The sequence below is a fragment of the Condylura cristata genome, unplaced genomic scaffold (assembly GCF_000260355.1).
Source record: "Condylura cristata isolate star-nosed mole 26May11 unplaced genomic scaffold, ConCri1.0 scaffold00005, whole genome shotgun sequence".
NCBI lineage: Eukaryota > Metazoa > Chordata > Mammalia > Eulipotyphla > Talpidae > Condylura > Condylura cristata.
The window spans coordinates 30,194,198-30,221,068 of record NW_004567106.1 but is presented as its reverse complement, the minus strand read 5'-3'; the positions used below and the strand labels follow the sequence as shown (position 1 = coordinate 30,221,068).

Genomic DNA, 26,871 nt, shown 5'->3' with positions numbered 1-26,871 from the left:
GAGGAGTCAGCGTGCTGCCTAACAGGGCTGGGTGGGAGAAACGGGCTCTGTGTACAGACCGGAAAGCAGATGACCTGGCTCTAGGAACCTAAAAGATGTGTGTTACTCTCTTTCGCGGCTAAGGAGAAAGAAACTGTCTATGTGTCTTCTTGTCAGATGGGCAAGAAAGGCCACTGGAGCGAGACAAAAGCTAACCACCGTCCTGCTGGCCCCAGGCCAATGCGGGTCTCTGTACTGGTCCTCCTGGAAAGAGGGGGGCCAGGCAGTCCGAGGCATCATCAGCCTCCAGGTTCCAAGAAGGCTGGGGAAGACCATTCTCATTTACACTCTCCCCTGCCCTGGGAACAAGGGGGAGGAGGTGACTCCAGTCAGATGACACATATCTGTTCGTGTACGTGGGCACACGGGGTGGGAGGCGGGGGCTGACAGGACGGTTGACATGAGACCCATAGCAGGAGGCTGGTGGGTCCAGCAGGGTAGCCTTCCCCCACACAGATGGCTGACAGGTGCCATGGCCTAGGCAGGGACTGACCCCTACCTGGCTCGTTTGAATGGGGCGAGGGGAGGGGAGGTGGGAGCAGATGCAGTCCCAGTCCTTCAGCTCTGGACAACAAGAAGAGTGGCCTGGACTTAGGGTCTAGGCCCAGGGCTGCCAGACCACGCTTGGGGAAACACATGTAAACAGCAACTCTCTCCTTGGCTCTCAGAGGGGTTGCAGGAACTGTCCCTGTAAGCACGAGAGTAGAGGCACCCTAGACACAGAGTATAGAGTGGGACCCCTCTATAGAATAGAGAGACCCTTGTACAGATGGGGAAATTGAGGCTGGGAGGATCACACAGCCAGATATTATCAGGCCTGGCCCTTCTGAGAGATCAGCTTCCCCTCAGTGAGCTGAAGGGTCTCATCCATACATTTGGGGTCCCCACCTGACCCTGTCAAGCTGAGGACTACACACCCAACTCTGGGGAGAAGGTGTCATGGCTTGTGCGCTCTACCCAGGTGAACCTGGGTCAGGAATAAATAAATCATATCATTTCAGCGGGATTAGAAGAAAATGCTGTGTACACACGCATGCAACCAGGTAGCAGCAGCAAGCAGCAGCAGGCAGTGACGCCGGGTCTCAGGGTCCCTGCTGCCCCCCTCCCAGCCCCAGAGCCCACAGGTGATGCAGCATACCCTCCCCCAGCCAGGGGCTCCCAGCCTGGGACCACATGCCTATTCTTTCCGGCCCCCACTTCCGGCCCCCACCCCACTGCACCTCCCTCCCTCCCATCTTCTGGCTTAGACTCATCCAAATCTCCCCTCATACCAAGCAAGGGGAAAGTTGATTCCCTCTAGGTCTCCATGTCCCCAGGGTCTGCTCTCTGCTTGATCGTGAATGGAGCAATCCATTATACTTGATATAAGTATTAATGTGCTACTAATCTGCTACCTTCCCTGGTGACCTAATGTCTAGGTGACAAATATGAATAAGAGGCCTAGAAAACTCCTAAGGAATGAGTATGATGAGAGAACGCCAGCTCTCAGGCAGCCCAGAGGCCAAGCTGATAAGAATGCAGGACCAGGGACCCAGCCCCCACCATCTCCCAAGGCCCTCAGACACACAGCCACTCACCTCCTTGGGGGCCTGCCCTCAACATAACCCTTTTTGACTGCCCTGGCCTACGGTGAGATTCCCCTCCCCTGAGTCATCTCCCACTTCTCAGCCTCAATTGTCAACCCCACACTTGTCCGGGGGAGCCCACATGGGTGTGTTCATATGTAGTCCCCAGTGGAACTATAAGCTCTCTGAGGGGGCTGTCTCAGACCTTTCCCAAACTCCCCAGCATGCAGGGGGAGACCAGGGAGAAGGCAGCACTGAACATCCTGTGTGTACACAGGATGTACCTGCCCTCAGTCCTCTACTGCCAACTGTCCCCTCATCCATCCCAAGTACCCCCCACTTGTCCGAGGCTCTGGGGAGGCAGCAATGGACAAGACACACCAGTGTGGGCCAGAAGTCGAGGGAGAAAGAAGATACTCACAGTTCCGTGGACCTGGACAGGATGGCAGACAGAGTGAGCAGGATACAGCCATAGGGACCCACTTCGAACTGGGGAGAGGAGAGAGGAAATGAGCACCTCCTCCTTCCCCTCATCTCAGGACCACACCCCAGGGGGCAGCCTCACCATCTGACTCCAGTTTCTTACTGTAAAGTGCTGTGCTGCGCTGAGCAGCAGAGAGCTGCCCTGAGAGGAATTAAGGTCTGAAAGGGGGGAAGGAAGGGAGCTGTGCAAGTCCTAGGTAAATTCTGTCTTTAAAAGACATTTTCAGGGCCCTCCCTGGTGGCGCAGCGGGTTAAAGCACTGCACTAAGAAGCTAAAGCCACTTCCTCATGAGTTCGATCCCCGCCCTGGAGGTGACCCACATTGCATGGCAGACCTCTCCTGACCCGCCCGCTGCTCCCCTCAGCAGTGTTCTTCACCAGTCAGCCTGTTCTGCTCCCCACTCTCTCTCTGGTGAGTCCTCTCACCACCCCTGCACTTCTGGCCTGTACCCTAGTTTTGTATGCATCAATAAATAAATCATTAAAAAAAAAAAAGTAAAAGACATTTTCACATCTTCTTCATCATGGATTTCTGGATTAATTTTTTTTTCAGTATTGCATTACAATTTTAGTTATGCTGACTACTAGTTTTCTGACACCCCTTGAATGTAGCACCCAAGACAAGAGCCTTACTGGTCTTTCCCTATTCCCTAGGCAAGTTGGGGGCCCAAAGCCTGGAGCCCAGAGCCTGGAGCCTGGCTCTGCCACTCCGAAGTACCTGATATCAGGGATATTTCTTAATTTTTCTGTCCTCGTCGTCTCACCTTTGAAACAAGGGTGGTAAAATAAAAGGTCCTACCCTTATCGGTAGTTATAAAGATTGAAATAACCCTTATGAAGCACTTAGAACAGGGCTCAGCACCTGTGTTAACTAGTACAAAGCTGGTTCTACATTTTCCTGTGACCCAGAAGCCACAGCCCATCCTCTCCTCCAGAATCCTCCATCCCCTGCCCCGATTGAAAAATCAGTGTGAAGAATTTATAGAACTTATCATACTTTGGGGAAGATACCATTTCTCGTGAACTCTTGTTGAAGACAGTTCCTACTACCACAGCCAGTGTTCCTGACATGTGATCAGTTTCTTTTTGTTCTTAAGACTGGGGGGGGGGGCGCTTATTTTCTTAGAACAATGAGAACTATATAATTTCTCATGTCCATTTTTGCCTTGGCTGCCAGGAAGCCTCAAAGCCAAATACGGTGCTCAACAGTGGCAACTATTTCAGCTCAAGATGCGGATAAAATGATCTTTTCCTCAAGATACAGCCTTTGTTTTCAGCCAGTGATTCAATTAGCCAGTCTTAAAATTAGGGAGTGAAATTTCTGACCAAGAGGCTGTTCCTTACCATACTGTGAACAAGATGGACATGGATTTGCCTTCATAGGAAGTAACTGGGGGCAGAAAGAATTAGAAGTAACTTGAGAAGGGCAGGGGAGGGGCCCGTCCTGAGAGAAAATACCAGGTCCTCTGGAAACACACAGGAAGGGCCTTCAATGCAATGTAGTAGGATTTAGGGAAGAGGGGAATGTCAAGGAAAGCTTTGGAGGAAGTGGTGTCTGGACCCAAGGGACAGTGCTGTCCTCAGCCAGAGGGACGTTCATGCAAAGACCGGGGCAGTACGGCAGGGTCACTGCGTCTGGGACACAGAGAAGCCCTCAGGACTTGGTCATCCACATTTTTAGAGGCAAGGAAGTCGAAGAACAGAGGGGTTAAGGAATCATTTTTTCATAAAAAATTTCAAGTCCGTTTGGGGCGGTAAAAATGGCATGAATGTGTAACAACGATCTTAGATCAATCTCATAATGCTGTGATCTCGGGTCAGCCACTGCCCTTCTGTTGTCTTCAGTTTTCCCATTTGTAAAATGAGGACACCGAATACCTTGCATATTTACTGGTGTTGCAGCAAATACTCTATGAGACCAAGCCTGTGAAGTCGCTCTGACAATCGCAGAGCGTAACGCTGGTTAATCTTTGCACAGGAGGCTTAGGACTGGAGGTGAGCAGCCTTGTCCCAGCTCTGCTACAGACTTGGACGCCACCTGACAGAAATCACAATGTGTCCTCAGGCTGTTTCCCCTCTGGAGAAGGGCCCATTCTGCCCTGGACTTGCACTCGGTCTTGGGCAGGCCACGAGGGCATGCCTGCCTTCCTGTGCACTTACAGGACTGCAGTGTGGCAAGGAACATGAGGTCATTGTAAATCCTAACTCTCCATGTGAACGTGGACAACTACTATTCCTGCTTAGACCAACGTGTTTCCTACTCCTTGGAAAACCCTCAAGGGGAACCTTGATGTGCCAGTCCCAGCGGACTGTCTAAGGGAGGCTGCTGGGGAGGGGAAAGAGTCCCTGCCTGGGGGCGTGTTTTTGCCCTTGTGGGAACAACATTGACCAGGAAGGGCATCAATATTCCTTTTTGTTTGAAAGAAAAAGAACGTATTGCTATTATCTCATTAAATTCAAGTGGCCAAGATTTAGGCTGTCACAGGCAAGGTGGCTGCATTGAGAGGAACACTGGAGCACACTGGGTCAGAAAGCCCCCTTAGGGTCCTGAGAAATGTCAGGGACCATACGGAAAGAAGGACCTGTTCTCTTGTGCTGCTCAGGCTCTGGAGAGACCTGAGCCCACCTAGGAGCTCCAATCAGAAGTAGGGGCGGGGGCATCCCCTAGCTTGAGGAAGAGTGGGGGCGGTCAGTGATGGCCCAGACATCTTGCCCAGAGGGTGAACAGTAATGAAAACACAGCAAGAAGGCTATTTATTTTGGGCAGGGATGGTTAAACATTCATTTCCACATCTGGCACAAGGAACCCCTCGTAGGCCCAGGCCATGAAAAATGAATTTGGTAAGGGCAGTGCTGAGGCAGCTCAGTGGCTTCCAGCAAAAACATAAATTAAACAAGGGAAACACTGCCTTCCAGACTGAGGCGGGCCAGATATCGACTGCTTGTACTGAGGGATGAAGCTGGGCCAGGAGAGGGATTGCTGGAGGCCAAAAGCGTGGTGGATAGGCTGCAGCTCCCTCCCCTAGCTCGGGCCCAACTCTCTGGACCTCTTTCATAAAGTCACTGTCTTACTGAGGTTTCACTGAAGACTTGGGGGTGCAGACCAAGGAAGGGGAAAAACCCCATCTTATAGACAAAGCAGTGAAGACCTTGGTGAGGGGCCAGCAGTGGGGAGTGAATCTTGGGTTGTTTGGTCAATCACTCAAGGCCCTCCTTTGCCCCCTAAAAGCAATTCCCTCTTCTGACCTTGTTGGCTCTGTGCTCTGCTACCAGAAAAGGTTGACACATGGGCCCTCAGTCCCAACCTCCCTTGTCAAACCTTGCCCAGCTCAGGCTGAGCTCAGGATTCAGAGACAGGGCTGAATCCTCATAATGTGTTGGGTAAATTTAATAGCAGGCTTCCTCTCTGCTTATCTGTTTAGCTGGGACTTTATCTAGACATTTAATTCTCTTCTTGAAGAATTACAATTAGACCATAAAGCTGCATGTTATTTGCTAACTGCACCATTTCCAATTTTCCAGATGAGGCAGCTGAGGCCCAATAGCTTTCTTGAGGCCACGTGTGACCAAGGAATAATCCAGAAGCAGCCCCTGAACTCCAGGATCCAATTGGCAGCATGGGGCCAGGTGGTGAGCGCCCTGTGTGGGCAGACAGAACTCTGGGCTATTCCTGTGAAGAACCAGAGAGGCAGCCAGGGAAAGCAAGCAAGTGACAGACAGCCAAGGACACCCAGAAACTAGACCAGCCCCTTCCACCGAGAAACCGTCCCACATAACTCCCCACACACCAAAAGAACAGCCGGTGCAAAAAGAGCTTTCTAGGCTCGGCAGCCTGCCTGGCTCTGGACTGAATTGGTCCTCAGGCCAGAGTGCTGGGATAGAGAATTTAGGGGGTTCAGCACTTCAGTGACCACACACCCTGCAAACTCAGAGTAGGCCCTGTTTATCTACCCAAGGGGCATCTGTGTTATCAGGGCCAGGACACTTCCAGGCTATTCGCAGACTCTGGGCATCTTTGGGGTGTTGAGCCAGGGAGGAGATTCTGACAGTAGGGGTGTTCACTGAGTTTTCTCCCGCGCTCCAGGCTCACTACTCCCAGCATCCTCCTGGAGCCTGGCCCAGAAGGGTGATGGAAGGGCAAAGAGGAGGCCCAGGAAATTTTCCTGCAGCTCCAGAGACCGTCTTCTTTATCCCTGGAGCATTCAGTACTCCTCTGCCAAGCCACAGTCCTACTCTGAATCCCCCTTGACGGTGCTGCTCTCAGCCCTGGTTGTCCTGTACCCCATCTCTCAGCCAGGAGTGGGTGCATTGTTCTCTGTCAGCAGACTGGATGCATCAAAGGGCCTGCCTGGCCCAGCCTGTCTCCTGGGATGTCAAACAACCCCCTGTCCCGAGAAGGTCTCTATCCACAGTGCCCAGACCTCCTACCCTCATTCCCGGCCCCTTCCCAGGGGGCGCCAGGCAAAGGTTATTTTCTTCCAGCATAGCTGCTTCCCTCAGAACAGAGAGAAAGCACAGTCTAATAGTTTTCACCCTCCTGCTTGACCCTGCTCCACCCCCAGCTCTGTTTCCTGCAGCCTCTGCTGTGGCGGCTCCCTGTACCGTGAAGGATGAGCAGTCCTCAAGGATGCAGTGGGAGCAATGGATCCCCTACCCCCAAGGTCCATGCTTCTCCAACTGAAATCATTCCCCTGCCCTCAGCCACACACCAGAGCCAGCACCAGCTCCTTCCCGTCTCAGGGTGGAGATGAGGGCAGGCTGTTTCCGCTCATTGGCGTTACTTTCGCAAAGAAAGCAGAGGCTTAACGGATCGCATCCCACAGAACAATCCACTGGCCATACCTGGTGGACGCTCTGTTGAAGAAAAGTCACCAGATCCTCGTAGCAGGTCAAATTGTGGAGTATGAGCTGAGAAGACACAAAATCACAGGGTGAGCTACCCAAACCCATGTGGACGCTGCTCTGTCCTGGACAGCACCTGGGAGTGTCCCTGCAGTCAGGAAGCGGGGTCCATAGAGCAAGGGAGGGAAGCACCCCCACACCTGCGTGCAATGAAACGGCCAGAAGGGCCGAGCTGGGGTCTCAGGAAGAAGTGTGCCCTGCTGAGGGCCTGGGCCTCCCTCTAGATCCACCAGGATTTGAGACATCACAGGCCTCATGCAAAGGAGTCTGGCAAACGACCGGCAGGCAGGGCTGCCCCCGCTGAAGGGTAGTCATGGGCATCTGAGGAAACATCTGAGGTGGGGCAGAGACAAGCAATTTTGATGGGACACCACTGAACCCAGAACACTGCCTGCTGGATTCAGAACCGGTGAACAGGGGTGAGGCGTCTCCTTTCCTTTCACAGGCAGATCAGAGTAAAAATGTTTCAGAGAAAACATCGACAAAGTAAGAAACTAAGTCATGTTGTCTTAGGCCTGATTTATGACTGGACCTCCACCCTGACAAAGCTCTTTTCCACCTTCCAATTTCCTCTCCCTTGGCGCACTCTGCCCCCTACTCCCCCTCTTATAACCAGCCCCAGAGGGGATGCTAGACACCCAGAGGGGGGCATAGAGAAGGCTGTGGTCAGCCAGAGCCTGACGTCATGATGGGACATGCGTCAACCTTGGGTCTTAAAGCTAGTCTAGCAAGGGCCCACCCCCAGAGCCCCCCACCTCTGCCCCCACCCCCATTCCGGGCACAGGATTCCACAAGCCCGGGCTGCAGGGAGTGCCGGCACAGCCCCGGCTGGGGAAGGATTTACTTATATGAAAGGAGACCGTCCCCAAACAAAGCCAAAGGCTGCGTGATAATTTTCCAGAAAGCCGTACTGTTTCTAAGACTCCATCTGCTTTGTATTTCCCTGTTGGACTGAACTGCTGCGTTCCCGAAGCCCTAAAAAGGAAAAGGAGATGCATGAGTCCTCCGCATGGACAGAAGACATGCCCCCGAGCCAGGGCAAAACCACATGTGCCGTTAAATGAGGACAAATAAAAAGAAGGCCCCAGAAGAAAGAATGGAGCCAAGGGTTTCTCCCTTTTTCCCTGCGTGAACTCGCCCGACAGATGAGTCCAGAGAACTCACTAGTAGGGAGAAAAAAAAGTAACGGGGAAAGAGGCAGCAGGAGAACTTGGGGTGACCAAACCCAGGTCCTGGCAGCAGAAAGTGCCTCTCGCAACAACCGACTAAGAAATGCTGACCTGCTCTTCATTGTCAGGGAGGAGAGGAACTCTGGCCTCTGGCCTCTCTGAGTCTCCCCACCAGGTCCTGCCAGCATCTGTTTACACAGTAACCTGTGTGCACAGCCCGACAAGGCCGAGGCTAGAAGCAGGGCTTGGGTTGGGGGCACACTGTGCCATTGGCCTGCTGGAGACCTTGGGCCAGGCACTGCTTCTCTCCAGGCTTCTGTTTCCCAGTATTGGCAACAGAGCAAAATTGAATTTTTGCTTCATCTGCAGTCAGAGCCGCCATGCAGGTCATAAGGCCTAAGGTTAGTTAAGTTGCGGGAACCAGAGACAAGCACTCAATAGGAATAATCACAACGATCAAGGTACCTGCCACTCACGGGCTACTGAGTATGTGCCAGACAGTATCTTAAGAATCCTGCATTCATTATTACTCATCATTCAAAGGATTTAAACAGGCTGGTAACGTTATTTATTATGTAGCATCTATTTGCATTAACACGTTTTATTGTCACAATCCACCTACTGACCATTATCAAACTCCTTTTAGATGAATAAACAGATGAAGAACAGCAAGGTTGAGTCAAATGCCCAAGATCACTCAGGCAATAAGCAACAGCCTCTGAGGTTCCCTCTGCTAAGGACTGTGCTGTAGTGACTACCGGCTCCACCCAAGTGGGGCTCCTGATCCCAAAAGGCAGCCCCTTTACTAAAGTGCAGCCATAGCCCTGGGATGAAGTGACGCTTCCACTCCAGAGACTGCGGGTGAAGAGCCTGCAAACTAGCCAGAGGCCTACGAGGACAGAGCCTCCACCTTGGGAGGCCAGGAGAGGAGGAAAGACAATTCTGGCTCCACCACCGAGACTCCTTCTCAGCAAGTGCGAGCCTGTTTGGGGGAGAATGGCACACATTGGCAGAGTGACTGATTGCTAAGGTCGTTCCCTGAGGCCTCTGGACCAGAGAAATAGAGGCATGCTGGCTGCCCAGGCCAGAGATTGGTAACCTACCCCAGGGAGATCTGACCCCCATACCGATGTGAGAATAGAACTGCATGGAGGGCCAGCTGCCCGGCCTCTCAGGCTGTGACTTGGCTTGTCCCGACACAGACACAGGGCTATGGCTTGGAGGACATGCAGACACGGTCTTTATGCCCAGATGGCCAGTGTGAGAAGATTTTCCAAAGTGAAGAAAGCACACGGCCAGCTTGCCCACAACCGGGCCCATCTGGTTGAGTGATAGCAGCACAGCCCCGGGAGGCACTTACAGTGTGACTACGGCTCTCTCGCGGCCGCCAGCTCTCCACACGATGTCCGCAATGGCCAGGGCGAGGCAGTGGCTCCTGTGGGCGTTTGAAGGTTGCAGCTGCCTGAGGGTGAAAAAGGGAATGCAGTTATGGCTCTGGGGATGTATCCAGGGATGGCACAGCCCTGTGGGGGGTGGTCTGTGCTTGCCTCTGCCATCCAGAGGGGCCCCAGCAGTCCCGGCACTCCCGCGGAGCCTGGAAAGACGAAGCCAGAGCCAAGGAGAAACCCCAAAGGAGGGCCCCTGGGCTGCAGGAGGAAGAGGCCAGGGAAAGCACCACAGAAGCAAAGCTGACCCAGGAATTGGCAGGGCCTGAGGTGTGTGTCAGGAGGGGCTGTGAAGGCTGACAGAGTCCAGGAGGTTGGGCCAGACGTGCTCGGGACTGCTGTCATCCCAAGGAAAGCAAGCCATCCGAGCACACACATGGCCCTGCCCTGACTGCTGGGACCGGGGCCACGTCTCTGCCCCTACAGCCCTGCAGGCAGACACTCTTCACTCCCATCTACCCAGCAGCATCGAGGCCACAGGTGCAGAAGCCTGTGGTAGTTAAGACATCAGGGATGGGGGGCTAGCAAGGAAGGCCTCAAGACGACCTCTAGGTTTCTGATGGGCATGTGCTGTTGCTGCCAATTAAAACGAGAACATGGTGGGGCCAATGGGGTGAAGGCAGGGAGGGAACTGAAGGCAGTGGAAGGTGGAAAATGATGACGTGCTCCTGACACTCACTGAGCTCAAGGTGCACAGGGGACCCCCAGGTGAAATTGCTAGATACCTCTAAGGCCCAGCCGGTTGGGGTCAGGTAGAGGCTCACAGACCACCAGCACAAGTTAAGATCTCCACAGAGAGGGTGGGGAAAGGCAGCGGGCAAGGATGGAATCCCTGGAACTCTAGCAGATGGGGAGGTCATGAAGCAGGACGGGGGCATGCCACACTCCTGCCCATCAAAGCACTCTGAGAAGGCGGCAGTCAGTAGAAGCTGATGTCCTTAGGATGAAGATGAGGAGGAGGGGTCCCCGTGCATGAAGTGAATGAGAGAGAGAAGCATCAGTAAAGATGGGTGCCTCTTTCAAAGTGTTATCTCGATGGCTGGCATGCAGCGAAGGGTCCGTGAAGAACAGCTTTTCCTGTTGTCTTTGTGGTAACGTCAAGTCCCCAGTTGGGCGGTGCGGATGGGAATATCTGATGCAAAAGTAACAGTGAGCTCCTGGCACTTGGAAATCCTTTTAACTCAATGAGACCAACAACGAGCACCAAGCCATAGAAGAGTGAAGAGTACCCTGCCTGGTCCCGTGGCTGCCTCAGAAAGCCCACCCTGCTCCTCCAGGAAATGACCAACATGGTGTTGCACACCTGCTGGGGTTTCAGGAGAGGTCATGCCGAAGACAGGAAAGCAAGGCTTGTCAGACTAAGGGCAAAGGGCTGGGTATTTATCTCTGAATTTAGAACCCACAAATGTGGATTCTGTCATAGCTCTTCCTGCCCTGCCTCCATCCGCAGGATGGTCAGTCATGTGCTGTCCACCGTGCCTCCCATGTCCTCACCCACCATACCTCCAGAGGCCATCCTGTCCCTGTCTGGGTGTCCTGCTCCTCCACTGAGCCGTTACGGCCCACGCCCGACCAGCATTTCTGGCATCTTCTGCTCTCTCCTAGCCCACTGCTCTTCTAAACACAGCTGTGAGCAGGGGACTTCCCCACCTTGATTCCACACGGGTAGGAATTGTGCAGAGTTATGCCTGGATTGTACACTCTGCTTGGGACATGGAGGCTGGAAACCTCCAGACACAGGACAAGGGTCACTTTCAAACAGTCACCGCTCTACACTAACTGACTGAAGCAAGTGACGCATGACTGAAAGCCTCTCAGGGTAGCCACAATCAGGCCTAGAGAAGCCAACCTATACTGAGTACAGGTGGTCCCCAGCTAATGATTTTTTCACCTTCAGTATAGTATTCAATAGATGACAAGAGCTATTCAACACTTTGCTGCTGTGTATTAAGTAATTTTACACAACTATAGGCTAAGGTGAGTGTTCTGAACACATTTAAGGTGCTTAAGTTATGATGTTTGGTAGGTTAGGTGCATTGAATGCACTTTTGACTTAAGATGTTTTCAACTTACAATGGGTTGATTAGGACGCAAATTCGTTAAGGCAAGGAAGATCTTGACTTATCATGTGCCAGGCACTGTTAGAAGCACTTCTCTTGTATTGTTTCATTCAGTGTTGAAACAACCCTATAGAGAAGATATTATTTCCTTTTAAAAATGAGGACACTACAGCACAAAGACTAAATGATTCACCCAACGTCACTGGTCAGTGAAAACTGGAAATTTTTAAACAGCACTGAGGGAGGAAGAAAATGGGAAAATGGGGCCAACTCCAACTGGTTTGGAGAATACGGCAGTTCGGCCTCCAAGCACGTGCTTCAGCACGTTGTCACTGTCAGGGGCACTGGTTCCTGGCCACGGGCTGGCCCCCCGTCCCTTGGGCCCTGATTAGAGACCCCCCTAAGCCTCCATGTGTCTAACAAAAATCATCTTTCTTTCCGCTAGCTTCCATTTAGTACTCTCCCAGGGCCGCCCCCTTCCCTGGCCCTCTCCAGCTTGCTCTCTTGAAGCACTGCTCTCCTGGGAACGCAGTGGCGTTGGGGAATGTGCCATGGTCAGAATGGGGTTCCCAGCTCACAGGCCTTGGGGAGGGCCCCTGCTCTCTCTGGCCTGTGCTGCCCCACTTATAAATGTGCAAGGTGGCCCTAAGCATCCTTCTGCCATTTGACCTGCCCCAAGGAAGAGGGGTGCAGGCGTGTGGGTGCACATGTGCACACGTGAATGCGACAACCCACAGGGAGAAGGACACAAGTTGGCCAGAGGCTACTACTAAGGCTGTTCTCTGAGGTCTCTGGATCAGCGAATAGCGGAGCGCTGGCTGTCCCGATCAGAGGCTGGTAACTGTCCCCAGGGCTCCTGTGTCTCACTCTACTAGAGAACTCCGTGTCTCTCTTCTCTGGAGAACCCTCACTGACAAGGACAGCGCCACACCACCGTGACAGTCAAACGCCTACCATGAATCTAGCGTTTGGCCAGGCTCAGACATGAGGAACTTACTGTGAGTCTAAGGCCTCATGAGGGCAGGATGTACGTGCTTGCCTGGGCACAGTGCTCTGTGCCACGCTCACCCAACACCTGACCTGTCCACACTGACGTACCCACTAGTCTGGGATCTACAGAGAATTGAGAAGAAAGCCGGCATGTGACAGGAGGCCTTCTGCTCCCTCTGAGGTTCAGAAGCCACTGGAGCGGATGGGGAGAAGACTGCCCAGGCCCTGGACCTGGGGTCAAGCCTGACCGTGCCCAGGACTGGCGGGTCTTGAGCAAGTGCTCTCTTTCTCTGGGCTTGACTTGTCTGATTTAAGAAGAAGATGGAGATGAGCGGGCAGCTTCCTTGTCCCGGGAGCTCTGCAGGCAGGAGAATGAGGGCTCATCATCTCTTCCCAGAATCTGAGCCGTGAACAAGCCCTCCCCGAGTGGAAAAACACCAAGTCCTGCCACCAGGCTCTGTCCTCCCGGACTGAGGCCAGGCGGGCTGCCGGCCTGATGGAACATGTGCTAATGAAGCCAGACAGTGCTGGCGAACGAGCATGCCCCTGCCAAGAGCCTTTATTTCAGCGTGACTTCCCTGGAGGGCACATTCACATCCTCTGTGCTACTTGCACAGTGCACCTCCCTGTCCATGCAGGGGGAGGCCAGGACACCCAGCACAGACAGCCCGCAGGGCCTGCCCCTGCACCCCTGCCACCCCCAAACCCCCGCACCACACCCCTCCCCCACCCCCAATGGCCCAGAGCTCGCAGCTGCTGATGCCGCTATGAGGCGTTCCGGCCATCAAGGGGACCCTCCAGATGACAGAGGTGCTTTCCGCTCTTACTTTAAGCTGATTATTTCAGGAACGCTGATAGCAGCACACAGAGCCTGTGCAGGAACATCAATCACCCAGTGAACCAATATTAAAATCGTACAGATAACTGCTGAGCTGGGAGGAGCTGGGGACGGAGGGGTTCCTGCCATGATGCCAAATGTCGCCCCTTGCTCACACAAGGCAGTGGGTCCCCAGGTGCTCACGACGCGACGTACTCGCCTGGACTGACTGCCTGCATGGGGGAGAGGGGGAGGTCCTGCCAAGAGGTCTTTCACGGAACACAGACTTGGCCCTTGCACACAGAGTCCAGACATCCAGCACTCGTGTTTTAAACTCAGCGCCGCTGACCTCGCCTCTGACCAGCCCACGCTCATCCCGTCCCACCCCCCTCGCCCCTTCCTGGTTTCTCTGGCTCTTCCTTTGCTCAGTCTCTTCAAGGACACTGCAGTGTGGTGTGACAGATAGCACGTCACAAGCCAGGCGTGACAGTGGTAAGCATTCTGTCCCCTCTGGGTCTCGGTTTCCCCATCTGTACCACAGCAGGGCACTTGCACAGTCTTTGATAATTTACAGGGAATTGCCTTTGCATTTTCTTACTGAGTCAGACTCAGCTGGGCAGGGATCACAAATGGAAGAAGGACAACCCTGCTTCCAGGATCTGTAATCCAGGTCTCTGACCCAGTTCAGTGCTCTCAGAGCTCCCAGCCAGAGAGAGAATAAAGAGCACAGTGCTGAGCGGGCATTCCCTCACCCCCGGGTCTCAGCAGGGCACCTGCAGGCTAAACAGACGCATACCTGGCATGATGACTTTCTGTGGCCTTTGACCTGCAGGGCTTCACCTCAGTAAATCCATGGCCTCTCCCCTCTGCCGGCAGCCTGGGGACACTGGCCCCTCCCACCCTGGGTCTTTGCTTGACCCGAGTCCTAGCCTAACCTGGGTGGGTTCACCCACCTCCAATAGCCTTCCATCCCCTGGGGGAGGCTCTGTAAAGCCAGATCCAGGACAGAGAAAGAGGGAGAGGGAGACACAGAATAGGAGGGATGTGGAGGCCTCTGGTGTCTCTTGTCCACAGCCACCACCACCAGGACCTCCCCCAGCTGTGCCTCTCAATGTCGTCTCTTTCTAAGTCCCCTTAAGCATGTTCAGCAGTCTGGATGAGGGAGCAGGGAGCAGTCCCGTTAGGCTCAGCCTGCAAGGAGAACAGATATCTGTGCAGGGCCTGGGGCAGACGTGGGGAGGCACACCCATAGTTATGGGGCTCTGAGAAAGGGCAAGGTCACTTCAGCGTCATGAATCCCTCGGTGCTTCCTGTACAGGGTGGCCCTGGCCAGCAGGCACACTTTCCTGGCTGGCCGACCGCTCCTGATCCAGCCCCACAGCCTTCCCTAGAAGTAAAGCTCCTTCCCACCAGCACCCAGACACCCCACACCCATAAGTGGTGGTGGTTCCTTTTTCTCTCCTCTCCCTCTGCCCACACGCTCTCTCCCCCAGAACCCAGCTCAGTCCCGACAGCCCAGTCTCTGAGCTGGGTTCAATCCAAGTGACCCCAACTCCCCTCTCAGTGTCCCGGCAAACAGGCAGTGCCCAGAGGCCTAGGCCACAATCCTTCCTATGCCTCCTCCCCAGCAGTGCTTCCATGGGGCAAAACTCTCATCTAGTCCTCACTTAAATGGCTACCTGTCAACATAAATTGGGGTCAAGTTCGTGCTTGGCCTGTAGCTGACTGGCAGGCAGTGAGGGGAGAGGAAAACCTCACTTCCCACAGCTGCATAGTTTTCTCTCCACTCAGCCCGTCTTGGAGCCCAACTGAGGGGGTTTTACCCCCTCAAGCCCTGTCTCCCCAATCTACCCTTGAAGATGTACCTGGGGATCCCAAAGTCCTCACATACTTTTAGTGGGGTGTGGGACGGTTAGCAAGGAATCAAGTCCACCTCATGTCCTGGACAGAAAGGGTCTTTTCTGGAACTAACTTAAACACTCCTTCCATCCTAACTGTTGGGAAATGATCCAGAGCTTCCCCTGAGGAGACCCAAGTTCCAGTTCAAAAGCAGCTCTGAGGCGCACTGAGCTGAAATGAGTTATGAGGCATCTCCCACGAGAGCCCTCTGGCAGCCAGGCAGGTCTCGCCCCTCCAAGCTCCCTGGCCATCCCCGTCAACTCTCAGCACCTCCACCAGGCCTGCACGCTCTGCCTTCGTGTCCCTGCACAAGCTGTTCCCCTTCCTGGAATACCATTCCCCTCCCCTCCCTGTTAGTCTGGATCACTTGAGCATTTGTCCATGTGTTCATTCAACAAGAATTCTGAGGGCCTCTTCTGTGGACTAGGCCCTGGGTGGATGCCAGGGATGGACGTGAAGTAGGCAGCCCAAGGGGCTCCAGTTCTCATGGGGTTTGCTTGGGGAAAGCAGAGGAGGTGAAGGCAGACAACAGACCAATAGCAACAGCGATGAATAAGGACGCCTTTTGGTGATGTGGTCTGGGCAGGGGAGGCCTCCCCAAAATCACAGCCTTTGTGCAAGCTCACAGAGCCTAGTGGCTCCCAAGAAGTGGTTTGAGGGGATTTTTTAGGAGGTGAAAAAATGAAAGCAGAACAAATATGCTCAAGGATGTGTGTGAAGGGGAATCAGAAGTGCTGTCTATCCTTTAGATGTGGAAAATTACAGTGTTCCTCCTCCAGGAAGCCTGCCTGGCCTTCTTCATGTCAGGATAGCTGCTAAGCATCTTGCAGATCCTCATAACCACCTGTCTTTTTTCTTCCTCTCATGCCCAATCAACCCTGAGGTCAAAGCCATGGATGTCTTGTTGAACCCAGAATTTCCTCTAAATACCTGCCAGGTACTTCCTGCCTGCCTCTTTTCAGGACAAGGAGAGAAGGTAGGAAGGTGGGTGCCTAGAAAGGGTCCTGAGTCCTTGGGGATAGCCAGGGATCCCTCACCTGGGGAGCAAGAACAGGGGCAAGGTGATATATCACTTGGAAATGTCAGGTCGCCATACTTCTGCATTTTGGTTATGGTTACCTGTCCTGGGACCAGTTAGCATGTGATATGAAAGAAAAGACCTTATTACTTTGTAAAGTAACTATACAAGTTATATTATTAGACAAATTACAACACACTAATCATGAAAAACTACCTTCACTTGAACCCTATCAAAGACAAAATCAGCTAAGCAGGTAAAACATGTTTCCTCTGTACCAAGCTCCCCTGTATGTGTAGGGAACCGGTGTCTCCCCCAAGAATCTGAACACGAATAAATGAGGAATGGGTCTTGTTGTCTTTCAAACACTGAAGTTGGAGGCAGGGGAAAGGCACTGAAATGCCTATGTCAAAGAGTAAGCACCCTTCATTAAAAAAATTCTGGAACTGGGCCCTCCCTGGTGGCACAGTGGGGTAAAGCACACTTCAGCTTGAGTTCGATCCCTGCCCCAGGGGTGACCCACATGGCACAGCAGACCTCTCCTGACCCGCCTGTTCTGCTCCCCACTCCTCTCACCTCCACTGCACCTCTGGCAGGGGTACCTCAGTTCTGTATGCATAAATAAGCATTTATGGAGAACAGAGAATGCATTTATCTCATTTATTTTATAATAAATAAATCTTAAAAAAAAATTCTGAAACTGGCAAAACTGTGCAGCTATGATTTTAGCATCCACTTAATTACAATTTGAGAAAGGAGAATGAAGGTCTCTACTGGGCAGGGAGATTCTTCCAGAAAACTGGACATGTTTTCTTGCTTGGCATGTATGGTGTGTTCATGGGTGTGTGATTCTGTTCACCATGCAGAACACATACACACACATTTTTCTCTTTTGTGTGTTACATTTCAACTAAAAACAAGTGCTTTACTAGGAGCTCTGTAGCTGTGAAGGTGACTCTGTTCAAGCCAGTAACTGGGCAAGTAAGGTGGAAAGGGTTAGAAGGTCACTTCAGAGGGACTGTTGGCCTGGCCCTGGTCAGCCCCTGCCACTCCTATCTCAGCACCAAGTACGGTTCAGGACGGGGGTTTTCTGTTTTCCCTGGACCTCTGGCAGGGGTACCTCAGTTCTGTATGCATAAATAAGCATTTATGGAGAACAGAGAATTCATTTATGGCTCTCTGTTATCACTTGTGCTTGCAGAGAGAGGATGTTCCAGAAATCTCTACTGCATGAGCAAGAGTGAGATACCCATGTGCAAACACTTAATGTGTGAGGTGGAAAACAAATGGCCGGAGAGAGTGAAGCAATGTACTGTGGGGCTGGCTGGAATGTGTGGTGATGGTTGTTGGCAGAGGTGAGGTCATGTGGGAAGGGAGAAAGACCTGGTTTCAGTCAAAAAGTCAGCAGTTGGCGTGGGTGCGAACAGGAGTCGGTTGGCTGCTGCATCCCTGATCTTATATGCCCTTCCAGCAGCCACTTACCATGTAGATCAGACTTGCCCACCCTTAAGGCTTTCAGAAACAAATGCTCACAAGTCTTTTCAGCTGGCTGTGCAGGCCCTGTTATCCAGTCACCATTTCCCTTTCCAGAAGAGGGGAAATACCAAGCAACACACTTGTTACCTTGCTTGTTTTTTTTTTTTTCCTGGGCACAGGGGAGAAGGCTTGGGAAGAGAAGAGTGAATCCTGACTTACCGAACACAGTCAGCTCTGCCATCGCCTTCAAACAGGAGTTTTTGTAGGACACAGCCTTGGACAGCTGCCAGAACCCCACAGGGGCCACCCTGCAAAGAAGGGCAGGTGTTACAGCCAGGAAAATGTCTGTTGCAGCAAGCCAACCTCCCCCCACAGTTACAGCATTCTTCCGCTCCCTCCCCCCCAGCAGCTACCTCTGAATCAGGTTGACAAGGTGGTGCCTACTTCTAGGAAGTACCTGAGTCACCAAAAGTGGGTGACCAAGATCCGGGCACCCATGACTAGAGGAAGGAAAGTGCCTGTACTGTCTGAGGGGAGGAAAATGATTCTTCACAGCCTGCCAGGTGTCAAGCCAGGATGAAACCACTTGTTTCTGGTAATGCAGGGAAATGATTGCATGCCAAGTAGCTAAGCTGCCTTCAAGGTCCATCCTAAAGGCCTCCTCCTCCAGGAGGACTTCCCCAAACAAGTCAGCAGTCCCTCTGTGAGTCCCCTCAGCAGTCTCCTCTCAGCAAGTTCTCCTCATGGACTGTTTGTCGCCTGCCTTGCTACTCATTAGGTGAGTCTGTCCCTGACAGACTGGGGTCTGCAAGAGTCCTTGAGAAGCTTATCCCCGTAGACACCAACAGATGCAAGGACGGTCAGAGCATCAGCCCTTGGGTTTCCCTGAATTGGGAGTGCAAGATATGTTGAGCTGGGCCATTGGAGGGGCAGAAGTTGGAGGTCCTAGGGCTCTTTCTCAGGTTGTATAGGACCAGGACTTGAGAAATGGAGCCTGGCCAGTTGTTCTGCTCCATATGGCCATTTTTGATGCCAAACTTCAAGTGTCTTCTGGCCCTTCGAGCTTATAAAATGCATGTAAGTCATGCTGGCATCCTGAGTCAACCCAGATGTTCTTGCCCTCTATTGCACCTTCTCCTCACCACTCTGTGCCACAACCCATTTCCTGTGGTCCCTGGACATCCACACGGTCTCTCCTTTGTTCCTGCCACCCCTGCCTAGAGCACCCTTCTTCCAGCTCTGCTCGCAAAAAGCCTGCACATTTCTTAGTGCTCAGCTAAAGATCTGCTCTCACATCCCCACCAACTGCAGGCCTCTTTCTACTCCCTCTTAGAATGGAGTCCAACAGCGTGCACCACTCGTGGTAAGGGTGGCATTCCCCAGCCACACATGACATTCTGACTAAGTGATGAATGTGGGACTGGCCGGCAATGGCCAGTCCAGGTGCTTGGACCGGACCTGCCAAGCTGGAAGCAGCTCCATCCCCACTCGTGATGCACCTGCAGAAAGGTCCCTTGGAAAACTGAGAAGCAACCTGCCTTGTTCTGCACAATGCCATACTTTAATGAGGCTTTGTCATTAAAGGAAAAGCTCTGAAGTTTCCATTCTTCATTGAAACAACAAAAGCTGGAACCAAACAGAAGGTTCTTTATGTCCTGTCAAAAGAAGAGAGAGTTGCATTAGTTGTTTTGAAAGCAAACAATGCACTACTTGGTGTATGTACCCCCACAGGAGTCAGTCTTGAACTCTGGTGGGTCAGTCCATTTTCTAGAAGGGTTATCTATTTTGTTTTTTATTTTACAAACTCATTCCTCTCATATTTGAGGAAAGAGAAAATAGACCCTGAGGGTCTTACCTCTGGAATATCTGCAACCCAAGCCAGCCTGTGCTGACCCTGGCCAAAATCCCTCAAAGTTCCTTAGAGAGAACTTGAACCACAAGCTTTCATCTTACAAGTGAACTTGGAGGCTCCTGACTGTACTTGAGGACCCCTCAGGGAGCCTTTTAGCAATCCTGAGGCTGAAGTCACTAAATCAGAACCCCTGGGTGCAGAGATGCCAGCATCATCAGTACCTTTCCAAGCTTTCCTAGATGATTCCGTGTGCAGACTACTTTAGGAATCATTGCTCTGGGAAAGATTTAGCACAGGCCAAATCTGGCCTCCAACCTAGTTTGCAAATAAAGTTTTGTTAGACCACAGCAAACCCATTTGTCTACATATTGCCCATGTTTGCTTGTGTACTATGATATGATAGAGTTGAGTAGCAAGAGAGTCCAAAAATGTATTATCTGGCCTTTTACCTAAAAAGTTTGCTATCCCCTGCTCTATCTAGTACAACCCTCTATTTTACATGTAAAACTCTCCTCTATAACACCACCCATAAGAGAAGCGGTCCCCCACAAACTCAGCATGAATACCCCAATCAGTAGTGGAAAAAAGGTCCCACTACCCTCAAGACAGCCCCACCATTTCTTCCCAGCTCTTACCTCTCTAACTTCCAGCTGTGGTTGAACCCATTATCCATCTCCATCAACCCAAATCCCACCTTTCAGCACCCTAGAACACATCAACCTATCCCCACCTACAGGCCCTTGGGTGGGAAGGCAGAGCTCCCCCTGGGTCCCCCCTCCCTGTGCCAGCCACCTCCTCTCCCTTTGCCTTGATTTTACTTTGTAGGGTTTCTGAAGGATCCACAGGTGGAATCTGTTGCCACCTCCTCCCTGGAGCCCTTCCTGGGAAAGATCTCTTCTACTGACTAGAGTATTCTCTCCTAGAATCAGATCCTTTTTTTCTTTACATTAAATACAAGGAAAACCTCTGTAACAGAAGTACTTGTCTACATATTACCAAGGGTGGACTCATACACACAAGAGAGAAGTGTGGGTTGTGGGGCCCCGGTTCCCCTCTTGCACTAACTACAATCAACTCAGTATTTCAACTGAGTTCCCCAAGAGATTCAAAACTAGGAACTTGAGTTTTCTGGCAGAAACCCAAGGCCATTCTCTTCACAGAATGCCAGCTCCCAGCCAGGCACGGCGTGGCCACTTGGTAGCAGGTTCTGAGCCTGGAAACCCAGTTCTACTTGCGTTGGTATCATACCCTGGACTCTTCTGCTCTCAGTTTTCAGTGTTTTTAGCTGATTTTAGAGTTGCTACTACTGGGTCATCTTTAGGGGGGTTTTGGGAGACCTTAAAGGTGCTGCCCCAAATAGGAGTACCCTCTGCAAAGAACCCAGTCCTGTGGCGACAGATAACCAGTACACTTGCTCCGAACTTGGGACCACTGAAGTATACCTGACATGCTGTGACTTCAAAAGGAAGGAAAAAAGGGAAAAGAAGGACAAAGCCTCTAGAAAAATCCCTTTACTTTTTCATCATTTTGTTGAGTAAATTATTTATATGGAAGGAGAAGAAGAGCTATGTCCCCAGGAGTTTTATGTTTCCTACTGGAACCTGACTGAAAAACCCGAGGAGGACAGGGGGAGCAGCACCCCATGCTGCAGAAGTCACTGGCCAAGAGGAAGACGGAAGCCAACTGGCAGCTAAGGGTGGTGAGGAATCTGGACATCCGTGCAGAGGAGGCTGCTAAGGCCAGGAACTGCTCCCTAGGTCCTGTGACCACAGGTCCCTCCAGGAGGCCACGGGTGTGGAGCCTGGACATTGCTGAAGATTCTTTAGCACCTCCCTATCCTTCCCTCACTGCAACCCAGCCAGAGCCCTGCAGAGGAGGGAGCGTGGTAGAGCCGGTTCCCATGACAACACTGCAGAAACGGTGAGGCAGCCCGGGCCCACAGAAATGCACCCTGCAATGCTTAATGGAAGGAGATGGTATCCTCACCACCATCTCTGAGAGGATGAGGGAGTTGCCAGGACCAGGATGCCATTCTCCTGACCCTCAGTTCAGGCTTTCTTCTCGGTCACACCCAAATTACTATTTTAACTCTGACCCAGAGAACACAACAAGAGGGTTGGGCCAGAAACTGCAAAATCACTTCATCCACTCCAATTCAAATCACCATCCACACCATAATCCACACCAATTCCAATTCACCATACTCCACACCCAATGCCACTTCAAATCCAGCCATACCCACTTTTAAGCTGATACCTACCTTTGCCACTGAGAAGTCGATTGGCTTTGACACTATCTGCAACTTGAGCATAGATGGGGCTGGAGACAGGAGGATGACTTCTTCCCTGATCAACTCATCCTCCACATCCTCTGAAAGAAAACCACAATGGTGTGAATGTCGTGGTGCCAGAAGAAAAGATGCAATTGCTTAACACCATGGACACTGAGAAGTTTGGACAAGGTATAATGAAAGGTGGGTTCCTCTCCAACCTCCTCTCTGCCTTCAGGGTTCTCACTTCTTTATCAGAAGAAAGCAGTCACAACTCCACAGTGTTCTGTACCACGAGGATGCTGGGGGCTGGGATTTGTCTACTGGTCAACTAGATATTTCTGCTGTAGATGTGTATGATACAACTGCCTGGAGTCTAAGCCATTGAGTCAGGCCCACAAAATCATTTCTTACAAAAAGTGGACATGACACACATATCTGTTCCCTGAAGAAAAACATGAAGAAGGCAGAATTAGAAAAGAAAATATTTTGTCCCAACTTCTGTGACCAGCTACAAGAAAGGAAGGCGGGAGGCAGAAAGGCTGAGCAAGCAGAGTTTATTGCTCCCAGACAGCAGCCAGAGCCCCTAGAGTGGGGTCCACAGCTACTGCCAGCCCTTTAGGGGGGAAGGGTCTCATATAGATTCTAAACTCAGATTCCAAAAGGGTGACTCATCACTGTGTCCCTTGACGTAATGCCCAGTTTGTTATCACCTTCTTCTAGTCCCATCCCGGATGCAAGGCCCAGTTTATTACCACCTTATCACCCTTGGATGCAAGGCCTAATTTATTACTGCCCTTATCCAGTTCCTCAGTAAATCTCCACACTTGGTCACTGCCAACAGAAAATGCCTCCATTATTGATTTATAAATGTACACATGCATATATATACATATATATATGTATATATATATATATATATACACACACAAATACATGTATATGTGTGTGTGTGTATATATATATATACACACATACATATGTATTACTAATATAATATATATATGCAAGCCACAAGTGGCTTAAATTTATTAGGGGTGTGTGTGTCTTGTTTTCTATCAACTAAGCCCCACATAATAGCCTTGTGTGGGAGTAACGATTATTACTCCTTTTTACAAGTGGAAAACTGAGGCCTAGGAAAGTTAAGTAAACTGGCTCGAAGTTACACAGATGGAAAGCAGAGAAGGGTTGCTATAAACTTGGGCCAACTCCCAATTACTCTGCCATCCTGCCAGCTAGACCTTCTGTCAGAGGGATACAAAGCCACACTCTAGATATGGTCTTATAGTTGGGGTAACCAAGGCCCAGAGTGGTTCCCATCTAAGTTGATAGCACCAGCCTATGTCCTCTCAGCAAGCTGAGACTCCCTCTCACCATTACACCTCTTATTGCAGCAGCATTAACCAGAACATTCAGATGAGGGACCCATAGCCACGTGAAAACCACCCAAGGCAATTATGCAAGCAAAACTGAGCAGGGCGTGTCCAGAGTAGCTCAGGCCTTCATCAAAGTGGGCCTGCCGATGGGGTGCTGGGATATGTACAAGACCAACACACCAGGACACATTTTATGTCTTACTCTGCAGATTCCTTTCCTCCCCTGGGACAGGAATAAGCAGTATGAGGAGTAAGTCTGAAATTTAAATGAGAACCTGAACTTAAATGGAAACTTTTCTTTGTGTCATTGAAGAAGCCATCCATGGTCTTACAAAAATAACCTGAAATCAAGACTAGATATTCATGCAGCGACATGCCTGGGTCTTAAGAACTTGGCGGTGGGTAGAGAAAATAAGAAATCAAATGAAATCTATAGCAATGCAACTCACATCCATTATAAGCAGAAGCACCCAAAACAACACTCCACATGTTGCAAGAACAAAGCAAAAGATATGTCAGCTACTGGATGAAGGGTTCCTGAAGTAGGGGTGGGGCTAAGGGGAGTAAGGAAGGAAAGGTCAGGGTGAGGGAGGCACGTGGGGGATTGTAGAGATCAAGACTAAGATGTGCTGGAGGCATGGACATGGGACAATTCAGCCCCCGCAACCACTGGTTCAAACAAGGGGAAAAGTAACCTGCGCAATTCTACCAGGCCCTGAAGGCCTCCCGTAGGGCCTTCGGCCAGACTGACTCTGGAGGTACAGAAAGGCAGTCCTTAAGCCTACTTAGAGGCTTCTGTTTAATCTGAGATTGTCCTGGGAGAGTTGGAGTTGAACTGTGTTCTGTCAGGCCCCAGGAAGTCCATGGCTGGAGCAGGGTCCCAGTGGAGCCCAACCTTGAGACTCCAAACAGAGGCAATCTCCTTTGACTTTGCGGAGAGGAAGTTGGCCCTGGTGCAGATTTGGTTCCGGACCACATAGGAGACCTTGGGCCCAGACTGGCGGGACCGCCATGCCAGGGAAAAACAAAGCACTCTGGAATGCATGTTGGACAAACAGACAAAACCATTTGCAAATGCCGGTGGTTTGAGAATGCTATTTTTAAGACCCTGGTATAACATTCTGGTTGAAAAGAAGCAAAGGTTTTGGTTTTTTTTGTTTTTGTTTTTGTTTTTTTTTCTTTTTCCCCCATACCATTTTATTTGCCCTTGGGAAGAGGTACTGCATTCATTATACTATATAAGAGAGGCCCATACATCTCTTTTCCCAGGTACCCCACTCAGGCTCCATATTTCCCATGGACATCAAGATCTCTGCTTCTGGAAGATGCCCCAGACAGGCACCTCAGGCCAGCACCCCTCCAGGCTTTGGTTTTGACAACAGACTACACCTCTCAACCCCTCCACCAAGGACCCAGGCTGAAACCTCAACCCTCTCCCACTCACCGGCCTCTAAATTATTCTGTTTCTGAAGCCTCTCCTGCCTCCCCTCTCCCCTTCCCTCCACTGTTACAAGCTCTTTCCTGAGAGCCTAAGACATGCCAGGGGTTACATGGGACAGAGAAGGTCCAGAGTTGCTTAAAGCAACACTCCCACATTCAAGGAGCTCATTGTCCAGAAGGGTGACAGAGTCCCAAACAAATAATAATATAATCGAAGTGCTAAGAAAGAGATCAGTACAGAGGTTTTTGAAGAGTCAGGGACACTTCCCAGAGGAGGTAGCTATTTGAAGAGGTCTTGAAGGGCCCATAGGATTCCCCCCAACAGGCGAAGGACCCAAGCACCTCTTTTCTGGACTATTTCAAGAGCTCCTCACTAGTTAGGGGCACTTGCCCCTAAAGTTCATCTTCAGCATACATCTGGAACCACAGCTGGCTACATTACTCACCAGCACATGATCGTCAAGGTTCCTTTCTGGCTGCAAATCTCTTCAGCGCAGCGCTCAAGGTCACCCTGGCCTTGCCACACACCTGTGTCCCCGGCCTCCTCTCCACTGAGCCCATACTTTCCCTACAGTCAGTCAGCTCAAGTAATCTCTCTCTCACACTCCAGGCCTTAGCCGGTGTCACTCACACCACATCTCTTCTTGGCAAGTCCTCGTGCAGCTTTCAAAGGCCAGGCTGAATACCACTTGGTATGGAAACTTTTGGAAACCACCACAGACCTCAGTCAGAACAGAGAAGAACCTCTGATCCTCTGTTATATGCGCTGCCATCATCTTCTCCTCCTTTGGCCTGGCCAACCCTGTCCTACAAGAAGGCAAGGCCGGGCTCTAGTCACCTCTACTTGCTTTCAGCAAGTTCTGAGAGTGCTGGCATGGAATTGCTCACAGAAGTTTACTTAACTAAACCAAAATAAGACAAACTGCAGTGGGGAAGGGAATGTTGTTCCTTTAGGCAAATGTTATGCCTTGCTGCTGCCCCTTTTCCCAGTCCCCAAACATCTCTCCTTTTCTCTCTTCCATAAATCCTCCTGGTGAATGGGTACCGCGATTGCTTATCTTTTTATCTCCATAGCCTTTCCTAAATTGATAGCTGAACTACTAGCAAAGAAGGTTCTACCTCCCTCTGGAAACACACACACACAAACACACTTCAAACAGCTAGCTTCTGAGAGAAGTGCTCAATGCCTCCTTCCACTATAAGTCCTCTTGGTTCTGAAGGCCAGGAACTGCTTCACTTTATGACCAAACAGGAGCAGCTTTCATTGGAAAATCTTAAGGAACGATGTCTTACAGAAAGGCTTCAGATGCCAGTATTTCCTGGCTCCCCATTTCATTCTGCACAGCCCTGAACAGAGACCCACCCCTTCCTGGGCAGACCAGACGGTCCCCACCAGTCCATTCTGATGACCACAACTCTGAGGAATTGTCACCTTAGGATAAACAAACCCCGACCTCCATTCACAGGCTGCCCTGCCTTTCAACTTCATCAAAGTCAACTGCCCGCTTCCTCACAAGTAACCTCTAAAAGGCTCATTGCTTTCCTCAGTTGAAAGACAGTATTAAAAAGCAATAGGAAAATTACATGGACAGCTCTTACATTCCAAAATAGCCCAGCAGGTAAATCTATGGCTTCTAGAAAAAGAGCTAGTGTCTACGGTACGCAAGCCTCATCTCTTTGGTCTATCACCGTCCAGTCTATGCTGCTTTTGCCATGCCCTGAAAACACCTCCATCTTTGGAGAGTAGAGAATTGCGGAAAAAAGAAAAGAAAAAAGATGGCTTCAAAACTAAAGAGTGAGTGGATCTGTTTCCTATCTCCATCTGAGCTGCAGTTACAGATGTATACATGCTGATCTGAACACTTGAGATGTATGCACTTGATACACTTTGTTTGTTTTGCACCTTGATTATCTACTCCTAAATCATTTAAAAGGGGGACTTCCCCTACAGAGCTAAATTAATATTTTGACTGAGAATCAGCTTCTGGAGACCTCTGTAGGTTCTGAAGGGCCCTAAAACAATCTTCAAATGCCAGAAGGGCTCCCCTGCTGCTCCGCTTCCCCTCACCCC

General features: G+C 51.1%; 1 protein-coding gene across 2 annotated transcripts in view; it reads right to left on the bottom strand.

The window, feature by feature from the left end:
• Positions 1-26,871, bottom strand: part of FAM188B (family with sequence similarity 188, member B) — a 97,470-nt gene that overhangs the window by 26,351 nt on the left and 44,248 nt on the right. For both annotated transcript variants that reach the window (XM_004676827.2, XM_012720971.1), the window contains 7 exons: positions 21,976-22,085; positions 19,402-19,518; positions 18,083-18,171; positions 9,519-9,620; positions 7,901-7,964; positions 6,930-6,995; positions 2,026-2,093 (listed from right to left, as the gene is read on the bottom strand). In XM_004676827.2, coding sequence (XP_004676884.1) covers positions 2,026-2,093; positions 6,930-6,995; positions 7,901-7,964; positions 9,519-9,620; positions 18,083-18,171; positions 19,402-19,518; positions 21,976-22,085 — 616 coding nt within the window. The remainder of the gene's footprint in view (positions 1-2,025; positions 2,094-6,929; positions 6,996-7,900; positions 7,965-9,518; positions 9,621-18,082; positions 18,172-19,401; positions 19,519-21,975; positions 22,086-26,871) is intronic.